At 44.6% G+C, this 12,857-nt stretch overlaps 1 protein-coding gene across 2 annotated transcripts in view; it reads left to right on the forward strand.

Annotated features, from left to right (window-relative positions):
* Nucleotides 1-6,917: 6,917 nt before the first annotated feature.
* The window catches only part of MRPL4 (mitochondrial ribosomal protein L4), an 85,152-nt gene continuing 79,212 nt past the window's right edge, over nt 6,918-12,857 (forward strand). Inside the window, exon 1 of one of the 2 annotated variants that reach the window (XM_069604063.1) lies at nt 6,918-7,052. In XM_069604063.1, coding sequence (XP_069460164.1) covers nt 7,005-7,052 — 48 coding nt within the window. In that variant the 5' untranslated portion in view covers nt 6,918-7,004. The remainder of the gene's footprint in view (nt 7,053-12,857) is intronic. The other variant, XM_069604062.1, reaches the window with a different exon arrangement.

Raw genomic sequence — 12,857 nt, forward strand, 5'->3', positions numbered from 1 at the left:
AATTAATATATAATCTTGGCATGTGGGTGAGTGACACTGAGGAGGGAGAAATGTATGCACATCTTCAGGGGGGAGTGTGATCACCCGCTTACCCGCATGCCTTTACGAGTGCGCCTACAGTCCATGCAAAAAGCAGCGTTGCGCAGAATAAATCAACATAACATTACACCATGCAACTTTTGCTAGAGGCATGGACACTGCCAATGAAAGGGGACGTCCTGTGCAAGGCTGGTCAACATGCCAACATTATCCATTGCACTTGGGAGCAGACCTGTCTAACCTCCGGATTGGTCCCAGAACTTCCAGGTTTTCATGCTCTTCTTCAGGTATCAAAGTAAGGGCATGAAACCGCTGGGCTTTTTAGAGCTGCAATAAAATGAATTGACTGTCTCAGCTCAGAAGGAATCAAAGGGTGCCTCTGAGAGACACAGCGGGGCCCCACCGGTGAATTCAAACAATTTCCATGTCTTTCCTAATGGTAAGCTTAGAACTGAGCGGGACAGTAGCTCAGTTGCATCAGAAAGACTAAATCAAGCTCCTGTGAAATAGCCAATGCTATGACTTAGTTAAAGACAGAAGTATTTAAACTCTCACATTTTCATTTTATGTTCTTATTTGACACAGAAAAAGAAATGTTTACATGTATGCAGAATGTAACATTACCTTCACCCCGCGTATAAACAATCAGGTTGCCTATGCATATAAGCAGGAGATTCAACACAGTTCTGTTATGTGCCTTTAAGTCTTGAAAGTACTTTTGCAAAACCTAACGGTCATTTTTTATATTTGAGTTACTTTGCATTCTAGAACTTGTATTCCTACATTCCCTGGGGTGCGGAAAGAGGGGGTTACATGTATACTGTTTTTGCTTGTTAAACAAGAGATAGCTAAAGTTTACACAACAGTTATAATCATTAAACATCAACTGTTAATTTAGACACATTAAGTATTTAATAAAGACATAAATAATTACAAATTCATCAAAAATCACTTGATAAAACACTATAAAGTTTGTAGCCTGTGGTCTAGTATTGTCCTTATCTAGACAGTTATCATCTCACTATGGTGATATAATTAGCCATTGTATTGTCTCGACATGTTTCTGTTCTATATCTATATGTGCAGAACTTTCCTCAGGAGTATTGTCACTTCAATTAGAAACACACAATCTATACTTTGAGTCTATTAAGCCTAAGTTTCTTCCGACTGATTGTGGGTAGTGTGCGCTCTATTTCTTGCGTGTTTTCGGGTAGTTGTAACTGTTGGTAAAAAGACAACAAAAGAGAAAAAAAGAGAGAAAAGCTATTATTGCTATGGTCTCTATGAGTTTTTAATTGAAGTGACAATACTCCTGATGAAAGTTCTGCACATATAGATATAGAACAGAAACATGTCGAGACAACTAGATAACTGTCTAGATAAGGACAATACTAGACCACAGGCTACAAACTTGAGGCCCTCTGGAATACTATTGATCGGATTTACATTGATGTTAGTCTTACCTATTAGGTCACAGTTTGTCACATTTTTATAGTGTTTTGACAATACTAGACCACAGGCTACAAACTTTATAGTGTTTTATCAAGTGATTTTTGATGAATTTGTAATTATTTATGTCTTTATTAAATACTTAATGTGTCTAAATTAACAGTTGATGTTTAATGATTATAACTGTTGTGTAAACGTTAGCTATCTATCTCTTGTTTAACTAGCCTCTATTCCCCAGAAAAAGATAGAGCGACCACCTAGATGGTCATTTGGGAATCCCCCTTTATATATTGCACTGTTTTTGCTTAACATACTTCTTTGAGTATTGTTATTTTTATATAAAACACTATATTCTGAAAGGCAAACATTTACAAACACTCTTAACAACTAGACCTAACAATATATATGGTCAAGAGCTTAAGTTGTAGACTCATCTCAAAACACAGCTTCACAACCTACTAAAGTGTGTGATCCTGGGCAAGTAATTGTATCTCTCTGTGCCTTATCTAAGAAGTTTTAATGATACATTTGTAAACTCTGCTTTTGCACTGAATAGATGATGATCAAATACTTAAACAGAACAGATGTGGGCAGTTGTTTTTACTTATTTAAGAAGGAATATTTATGTTTACCCAGATAGAACACTAAAGAAGTAGAAAGCATCATTAAGGGCCTCAAACCCTCCAGATGCCAAGGGGACTCATGCCCAGCTCCCATCATCCAAGAAGGCGCCAACATTCTGGCGCCCTTCATAACAGCCCTTATCAACGCATCCTTCAAATCAAGTTCAGTGCCTAGCAGCCTCAAGGAGGCCTGGGTCATGCCACTACTAACAAAAACTAATCTAGACCCCAATAACCCAACCAATTACAGGCCTATCACCACCGTTCTCTACATCCTAAAGATCTTAGACAGAGTGGCCTACCTACAAATCCAGAAGCACCTGGAAGACAACAACCTCCTGGGTCTCAGACAATCCGGCTTCAGGCCAAGCCACGGAACAGAGTCAGCCCTACTGGACCTAAAGATCCAGATGGACGAGACAAAGGACAAGGGTAATCTAGCTATTCTCCTACTGCTAGATCTATCAGCAGCCTTCGACCTCGTCGACCATCAGATCCTCACGGAACATCTGATGACCTCAGCGGCCTTCTCTAAGCAGGCGACTGCCTGGATCCAGTCCTTCCTAGCCAACCGAACCACCCGGGTTCTCCCCGGGTGCATCGGCACTCCCTGTCCCCATCACCTGCGGCGTCCCTCAAGGCTTGTGCGTCTCACTGACCCTATACAATATCTTCACTAAGCTATTGTTTGACCGCCTAGATAACTTGGGTGTCACATACACAAACTATGCTGACGATACCCAGGTTCTCATCACCCTATCAGGGTGCTACGATGAGGAGTCCACCAGAATCAACAACCTATATTTGGAGATCCAGCCTGGATGGCAGAGCACGGCCTATGCCTCAATGACGAGAAAACTGAGCTCCTTCTTGTCGGCTCCCAAGCACGGCTAAACAAACTAGACCCCCGTTACACGTCCATCTACATAGACGGTAACCTAATCACAGTAGCCAAAGAAATTAAAACCCTTGGGGTTTATCTAGACTCTACTCTCTCGCTCAAAAGACAGGTGAATGCCACAGCCTCATCCACAGTTTATACAAATAAGCTTATCAACGCCTGCAAACCTTTCCTATCTCCGTCCAGCTGCATTACACTAGCCAGAGCGCTAGTGCTCTCAAAAATTGACTACTGTAACACACTCTTTCTCGACACGTCAGAACGCAACCTGAACAAACTACAGGTGCTTCAAAATAATGCCCTCAGAGCCGCCCTCAGTCTCCCCCGACACGCCCACATCTCCAGCATCAGGCAAGATGCTCACTGGCTCCCTGAACGAGACAGAATCACTCTCAGATCCCTCATCATCGTCCATAAATGCCGCTCCAATGACGCACCCAAATATCTGGCAGACAAGTTCCACAATCACACATCAACTAGACCAACTAGAACGCCATACTCACATTGCCTCTCCATTCCCAAATTCTCCCTAAAAAAAGCAGGTGGCGCCAGCTTCCCGTCCTAGCTGCCAAACTATGGAACGCTATGCCTTTAAACCTTAGAGCAGAACCCTCCTTTTGGACCTTTAGAGCCATTACTAAAACATGGCTTGCCAACAAAAACTCTGCTTAATGTACTTCTTCTCAACTTGTCCTTGTCGACCATCTTGTAACCTGGTCTACTACATCTAATGTTGTTATTTCACAGTCTGTATTGTATATTTTTGCCATGTTGTAACTGTCTCCAAGTCTCCGGCGCCCGGTTACCCCAGGGTTCGGCGCGCGGTACAAATAAAGAAACAAAACTAAATTAAACTAGAAATAAAATATAGATACTGATAGTACATTGAAAATGCTGCATTATTTTTTTCAGAATTGTACATAGTAAATGTTCATTTGGCATGAGTGTGTGTAGCTCATGTTGTTCCAAAGAGTAATTTGGTGCCGGAGAGCCGTTACATGTTGACATACACGTCGGAGGCTCCCCACTGACAATTTTTGTCATTTGCATGGCGGAGTGCAAAGGTGCATTGCAAAAGGCGGCCTACAAGTATGTACACGCCTTTTGCCCCAAACTTTCGCACTCCGCCGTGCAAAGTGAGTAAACGATACCTGGCATGCTCACATGCCAAGCGTTTACTTTTAATTGTGAGCGCTGATTGCCGTGCTCACATAGCAATTGGCGCTCATAATTAAAATTAAACGCTGCCTGATATGCTCACATGTTGGGCAGCATTTAATTTTCATTGTGAACACTGTTTACCATGCATGGTTCACAGTGACAAATATACGCTGCCCAACATGCAAGCATGGCAGGCAGAGTTTACAATGGATCCCTATGGGTCCACCTACTTTATGCTAGTGCATAATGCTGGACGACCCCTCACTCTGGCCATCTTCTATGGGAGCTCCCCCTTCTCCTTATTTTGAAGCCAGAAACCTTGTAGTCATCTTCGACTCCTCTCTTTCCTTCCTCCCTCACATTCAGGACCTTGCCAAGAAGGGCCACTTTCAACTCCACCTCCTCAAAGGAATTCTTGCTTTCCTCACTTTCCTCATTAAACTCAATGTCTCTAGAGCTCTGTTTCTCTCTAGGCTAGACTATTGCAATAACCTTTTCATTAACCTACCATCCTCTTCACTACGACCCATCCAGCTAATCCAGTATAGGGCTGCAAGACGTATCCTTGTCCTCAAGCCCAGTGACCGCATCTCTCCAGCCCTAAAAACACTCCATTGGCTAACGGTTGCTGCAAGGATCAAATTCAAATCCCTCTGCATCATCCATAAGGCTGTCTGGGGCCAGGGACCACGCTATCTGCAACTTGCTCTTAATCAATTCTCTCCCTCCAGATCTTTACGCTCCTCCGGCACTAACTCTCTGTGTGTCAAACGCCTTGCTAAACAGCGAGCTGGTGGCCAATCTCTTTCCTAAGCAGGCTACCTCCTCTTCATCTTGAGCCGGACCTCCTCAGATTCCAGAAGTTCCTCAAGACTTTCCTTTTCACATCCTCCTTCCCTTCCTCCCTTCTCTGCTAAACCCCACAGTTGCTGAGATTGGTGACCAGGGCCCTTATGTGTCCTCTTGGGCCCTGGCCTTCCACACCCAACCGCCTTCAGCCTCTGTCCGCTCCCAGCACTTGCCAAGGCACCCACTGGCCTTGCCACCACAGGCCTGCACGTACATATTCTTTGACAGCCTACCACTCTCACCTAGGCACTTACAGCTGCTCACTCTCTAGCACTGCCCTCTTGGGACATCTAGCACTTACACCCCCCCCACTCCCTCATCCCTTCTCTCTCTCTGCACTTGCACGTTCTGAATGCTCATAATGCCTAGTAGGTCTACCTCTATCTTTCATTGTTATATTCTGTTTTCATTCCCATGTTCCCTCCCTGTTTCCCTGTGGGCACTTTGAAACACAATTTACTTGATGTATAAGCACCTTACAAATGCACAATAAATAAATAAATAAAAATAAATAGGGATCTCCAGCATTTGCATACATATCAGCCCGCCCGATTTAGGTGGGGGACTTCGACTATTCAGTGAAAAATATTGCTATTTTTCACCTTCTCCCACCTAAAATAATTATAGCCCCAATTCAGTCCTATGGGAAATATTAAGTCTCCTGATTTCTCTGAGGAAATATCCTCGGAGGTGCATCAGAATGTTGGCATGTATGCATTTTGTGCCAGCATGAAAATCCATGCCAGCGCAAATGCTGGAGCATTTGCATGGCGTGGAGGAAGAAAACATAGCTCTCAACCATTTGTGTCACAAAGGCGGGTGAAAACACCCGATTTTATTTTTGGCGGGTGAGAGGCCCATTGAAATGAATGGGCATGCAGGAGGCTTGGCGGGTGAGTCAGCTGTTTAGAAGGCGGGTGACACCCGCCAAAAGCGTGTGAGTTGAGAGCTATGAAAAGGCAGCAGAAACACTAGCTGCGTTCCACTCCTCCTCTCCGCCATACAGATGCATGAACATGTTGCGTAGTATGCCTTTCATTCTCGTGACACCAATCAAAAAAAAGAATAAACGTCACAAACATGAGCTCCTATGTGTCAAAGGCAGAGTTTATAGTACTTATAGGTGCTGTGAGGATTGCGCGCAGGACGGGCTAGAGAAATCTCAGGGTTTTTGATTTTTAAATGTAGGCAGGTCTGCTTGGGAGGCACTACTCCAGGTCTGGTTTAAACCTTGCATTCTGGGACTTGTAGTTATCAGAATGCAAAGTTCAAACTAGGTATGGAGTAACGTCTGCTGAATGGAATTGGGCTTGGCATATATAGTTCATTGCCAAATCGAAACCCCACTGCCATGGCGACAAGTTTCGGCTATAACCTGCTTTACCACTAATCCACCCGGAATGTTGATAGCTAGCTGGCTGCGTCCCTATTGGTAGTTCACTTGTGTCATCTGTCATGAGCAAAACACACTGTCGCACCTTGAAACACTTGTGTATAGGCGCGTTATAAATACCACATCATACTCCTTCTCCTTCCTTGATAACGGCTAGGTTGCCTTGACAGCAACGTGCAGAATGATTATGTGATTAAGACTTCTAAACGGTTAGATATTCCACTATCAACAAGTTAGTAACAAATGCAAGAATTACAAATTATTTGATTTAAAGAAATGGCCTATTTTACCACACCTTTGAAATGAAAAATAAAACATGTGCCATCAGAATAAAATATATCCAGTCATTCTTATTGAGTATAGTGATTGTTTTATTTGGATAATATACTAAGAAGTTGATATTCTAGGGATTTATAGATCATTTGAACGGTCAAATGCACCATTCCAAGATGGCCGCATCGCTTTCATTTTCAATTTCCTCTTCTGCCGGCAGTGGCGCTGCAACTTGAACGTCATTGCCGAGCGTCCGAGCTGTGAGCAGTGCCTAGACATGGCAGATGGGAACTGACCTTCTGCATAGTGAAGGAACATGATGGCTCTGAGGGGTCTGATAAGGGTCTGCAGTCAAAGCTGTCGGGTAAGGAAGTCAGGGAGTGGCGAAACAGTGTAGTGCCATTTACATTCAGAGTTACGGTGATCCAAACCATGTGCATGAAGTGGTCTGATTAATAGGAAATATGACCATTTAAAGAGACAGACTTTTTGTCGAAGTTGCATTTAATTGCCCTGCTGTGCGAGATATATATAATGTTTGCTTTTAAGCATTTTAGTTTAGCATGTATTGTATAGCATATATTTTAAGTTTGCAAACCAAGACGGACGTGCAATGTTATTTTTTTCAAGACGCATCAAAGTGTATATTGTGCCACTTTTTAAATGGTTTATGTTATGTCAGTATTCCATGGAAAGTGATCTCGTCGGATTCTAGTTCTGGAATTGTTCTGTTTTGAAAGAGTCATTTGGTATATGACCAGCACTGCTGCGCTCTGCGGGCTGTTAATAAAGTAACTTTCTAATGTAGTTTTGCAGCATTTATCAGTTTGCTTCTTAACAACTTTTTGAGGGGGGCTGGCTGATATTTAGCTCCTATTCTTCTGTTTAGCTTAAAAGCAACAGCTACCAGGAGCTACTTTTGGCCCCTATGGCCAACTGGTGCCTTCCAAACATGTAAATGTGGTATTCATTTTGAGTATTTCAGAATGTTAATAAAGAATTAGAAGACAGCTAATATATATTTAAACACAACGGTATATACAAAATGGACTAAAAGTTAAAGGCACGTCTCTCGTAGCTCCTAGTTTCCCTGCAGTAGCCCCTGCCTACAGGGTGATGCCTGACTTTTAGCTTCTGCTCCTCGAATCTCAATATCGAACCTTGTATAAATCATTGATCAGTACTTATGAAGAGTAGCACATGCAAAGGGCACGGTTGCCAGAGGACTCCATGCATACATGCCAACCCTCCGGATTTAGGCAGGAGACTCCTGATTTTTCAGATAAAAATACTGCTTTAACGTTCTCCCGCCTAAAATTGTACTTTTCCCCAATGCATTCCTATGGTGAAATTGTTCTCTCCCGATTTCTCTGAAGAAATCTCCTTCCCAGGTGCCTCGGAATGTTGGCATGTATGTACATGTCAGGAGGTCCACCATGCCACAGTACTGGGCTTTCACTCCATCAATTGCCTGTTCGGAGTTTTAGTGTTGGGCCACTTCAATTGGATAAAATGGACTGAAATAAATCTAACACAAAAGGAGTGGAGTAGGGAGTCCCATGTGACTTGGAGTCACCTGGCAACGCTAGCAAAGGTATACTCTGAGATGGAGAGTAAGCAGGACTGCAACATTTCCATACAGCTCTGCTCTTGCACACAATCGTATCTGTGCTCTTGCATTAAGATGATTTAAGAATACGTATGTTAAGCCAGTTTATAGAATAAATACTTGATAAAACCTCAATCTATATACATGTTAGCGCTACAACCCAAGATACGACATAGCAATGTGTCGGTGGGGGGGGGGATACTGCAATTCCCCGGGGTTAGGTTATCAATCACAATTTGGTGAGACATTCTTAATCATGCAATGAGCTGCACTGCCTGCACCCTTTCTTCAAAACAATAGGACACTGTCTATAACATGATTTATATTTGATTGTATTGGACACTTGTATAGCACTTATACACTTTGCAAACAAGCGTTTCAAAGTGCTCCAAGGCAGGAAGGGAATACAGGATTTAGCATTCTTAACAGTCAATGGTACATTCAGAATGGGCAAGCGCAATGCGTTTAGAGGTACAACACCAGACATGGGGAATACAATCTGTTAAAACAGGACAATAAGTTAATGCATGTGCCTGACGGTCGTTACATTATGCAAGAGCTTAACAAGAAACAGGGAAGGAGGGGTGGAGATGAAGGGGTAAGACGAACAAGTAAGTGCAGAGACAAATAGAAACAACTGGTGGGGCGGGAGGCATGATAGAGAGATCCAGCAAGCATCTCAAATTGATTTATGCAAGGTATAATGCACATCAAGCGAAGTGTGGAAAATAAGTAATGTCATTTGAAAAAGAGTGCTCGGAGCTGCCAACTCACGAAAGTTCAAATCGCTGGGTGCCAAATGTTCTGGTGAGTCTTTCCAGGAAGTCACAGACAGCCCCCAGACTAGGTGAATACTGGGAAGTGGCGAGAGGAGATAGTAGAGGTATAGGGGCGACCAACGGACTAGCCAGGCCAAGACCGTGGCCTTTGTTGCAGGCCTTAGGTGGATGGGCCGGCTGTCCCGCCTGGCGGCTGCTGATTGGCAGATGAAGCATGAGAGAGCCAATCAGCACCTCGAGGCAAGCCAGGTACTCAGTTGCCAGGGGAACAAACCAATGTGCTGGCGGCCATGTTGGAGAGGGGCAGGCCTACCAGCATAGAAACATCAGACCCCACGAGGCAGCCCCACCGCAGGTGCTGCCTGCATGATCGAATTTGCAGCAGTATCACAATGCATCAGGTTGCGTGGCAGAAAGAGCGGAGCCCCAGTGGGCTTACCTTCATGTTTCATGAATATTCTCCTCGTCAGGGGTCGTCATCGAGGGAGGGAGCCAGATGAGTGCTCCAGAGGGCAGTGAGAATGCACGTCTATCACATACCTAGGTACGATGAATGTAAGGGAGTTTGCATCTGCAAGAAAAAGAGATGTTGGTGAACACTTTGGGCGTTGGAGGCCAAAGAATGTTTGGCAGCCGTCCCATGTTCAATATGCCAGCAGATGATGTCGTCTTTGAGAGACTGGAGAATTGTATTTACAGTATGGCAAACCTAATTCACAAACTCGATTACTACACATATCATTAAGGAATCCACTGCCAATTTGGTAAATACCCTGCAAATGTAAAGCTGCTACTGAAGGGAGACATGACCATAGTGCATTGCAGTAACTCGAAAATCCAAGAGAAACTAATAGAAACAAAGCATCCCACCCCCAAAGTAACAAAGACCATTAGAAGAGCAGCAGCACATCTTCAATGAGACGTACCTGCATCACATCAAAATCTACTACATAACCAAGCAATACCTTCCAGGATCAGAAGCCTGCCTAACAGAAACCGCAAATCATAGAAACCCGTCAAACCTCTGAGTGCCTGAATGTGTTTTTAGATGCAGCACTACATTAAAGCCTTGGAAAGCGTTGCGGTTCCGGCGGCGTCCGGTGAGCTCTCGCTGGTCCTTGAAAATCCGGGGGAGATGGTGTAAATCTCGCGCCGGGCCGTACCCCTATCCACAGCAGGTCTCCAAGGTGAACAGCCTCTGGCATGTTGGAACAATAGGTAAGGGAAGTCGGCAAGTCAGATCCGTAACTTCGGGATAAGGATTGGCTCTAAGGGCTGGATTCTACAAAGCCAAAGTTGTCCCGGCCCTGACATACGGAGCAGCCGCGATGCCATCGGTCCCAAACACAATATGGAAAAAACTTGAGGGTCACTTTTGGAAATCAGTACTAAACCTGCCAAAATCAACCCAGATGGAGGCAATAAGACGAGAACTTGGCCTCGTCTCACTAAGCACAATAGTGGAATTGGCAAGCGTATCCTTGTTCAGAAAAACAATCCTTCCCGACGCGCCACCTCTTTATAAACTAATAGACTTGGAGATTAAGACAGGCGCTTGCAGTATGATTCTGAATTGGGCTGAACAAATAAAATCAAAGCTGACCCAAATTGCGTGTACAAATGAAGACCTTATCACAAATCCAAACAAGATAAAAAAAAAAACTGGAAGAGGCTGACTGGATCAACACCGAGGAGAAAGCCAAAAGAAACAAGACCTTGACCACCTTCCCTCAAGAACCAAAGAAGCTAAATGAGACAACCCAGTTACTCAGAAGATTTCCAAATAAATCAATGCGGCATTTTCTTCTAAGAGCTCACTTAAACCTGCTACACACAAACGAGTTTCTGTTTGCAAGAGGTTATTCGACCTCAAAAAGCTGCCGTCTATGTAAATCTGACTCAGAAACAGTAAGGCATTTGTTACTGGTGTGTCCAGCGATGCACCAGTTTCGTCTACTATACCTTCACCCGCTCCTCGAACTATACACTGAAAGCGAAGAGGAAACATGGTGGAACCGCCTAATCAGCGGACAAAAAACAAACTGGTCGATTGCAGCAGCAAAAATTCTACAGAATGCCCTACTGCAGTGCACACAGAGTACGCCCCCGAACGCAATCATCTAACCAGAGGAACCTGGGATCTTTTGTTAAATCCAGATTCTGGATAAATACAAATTAAAAAAAAAAAAAAATTGTCAATGATGAACATTGTCCTGTTCTTTAAAGGGCACGCTCCAAAATCTTGAAGACACGAATACCAAGCATGTAGCAGCCTTTGATGGATTGTCTCTAAGTCGCAAGGTCACTGAGAGTGACGAAGACGTTGTGTTAGCGATTCAGTCCAGCAAGAAAGAAGAAACGGCCAGCAGACCTCTTTCCATCACTGTAGATGGAGGGCATCTGCCTGGTAGCCAATTTAGGCTCTCACTGTACAGTTATCCCCTAAACATCAATGCCTAACGGTGGTGAATGAAGATCAAGTGCTTCTGAAGAGAGATGACGTGAAACGGGTGCATAGGATGCACGACTAGCATCACATTCTTTTAAGTCGGTTCGGTAGAAGAAAATGTGTAAATGGCTAGAAAGGATTTTACGTGTTTTTGTCTCGACCTATGTTTGGTGGATAAACTTTTTTTGTGTTAACAGGGTCTGCCCCCACCCCTTAACAAACACATATATAACTACCAAGCTTACCACTAGGAAACAGAGTTGCCGAAACTACCATATACTAAAACGCCGAAAAGGCATACCAATATCAGAAAGAGTCAAGGAAGCAATTCTAAAGATAGAGCTGGATCCCTGCAGAGAGGGACAAGTGTTGCCATTGAAGACCTCCTACGGCAAGGGTCTGCAACCTGTAGCTCTCCAGTTGTTTTGGACTCTGACTCCCATGATGCCTCACAATGGACTACGCTTGCTAGGGCTAAAGGGATTTGTAGTCCGAAACATCTGGCGAACCAAAGGTTGCAGACCCCTGTCATATGGAAGGCCACACCCTTCAGCCCAGTAACATGCTGTGTTTAATGCTGCACACATCAGATCCCATTACTGAAAAGAGCCATGCCTGTCAAACATAAACTAAGGCCCATTACCTCCACGTCCACTCTTCCTCGTCACAGTACTTACTTCATGAGGCCCCTGCCTCCGACACAGGACCTTCTTCTATTTCTTTAAATTCCTATAACTCCTCCCCCACATCCACGTCACTCAGTTTAATTTTTCCTGCCTCCGGCAGGTTGGACTTTGTCTTCCCGGCGCAGGGCACTGGGGAGCACCGATTGCTGGCCCCCTGGGGGGGGGCTGTGTGGCGGGGCCCTCGGCTCCCTCAGGTGCGGCGCTGCTCCTGGGCCACCTGCGGGGCTGGGGGTCACAGTTGAACGGGATTGCCTCGCTCGGTTCTTTGCTGGGCTCTGGACCGCAGCGTGAGCATTGTGTCCCAGGTCCTGCATGGCCCTGGGGAAGGTAAGGAGAGGGGAGGACTGTCTTTCTCCTCTCCTCCTGTTTTGGCCATCTTGATTCGACAGGCCTTTTCCTCGTGCTCTGTGTACACATCTTTATTGGAAATGATGGCAAGGATTTGGCAGTATGGGTTAGCCTTCCCTTTTGTTGTGTGGCTTCTCTGCTTCTTGTCGTGGGGTGACAGTGGCAGAGAGTCTTTGAAAGTGTGGGGGCTCTGTTCTGTTGCAGGCATGTCACATACCACCCGCTCCTCAGACACACTCAGCACAGGATGCACCGGATGTTAGCTGCATTCTCTGGGGGAAGGTAAGGAGAGGGGAGG

This window comes from Ambystoma mexicanum, chromosome 3q (assembly GCF_040938575.1).
Source record: "Ambystoma mexicanum isolate Mex_15411 chromosome 3q, UKY_AmexF1_1, whole genome shotgun sequence".
Classification (NCBI taxonomy): domain Eukaryota; kingdom Metazoa; phylum Chordata; class Amphibia; order Caudata; family Ambystomatidae; genus Ambystoma; species Ambystoma mexicanum.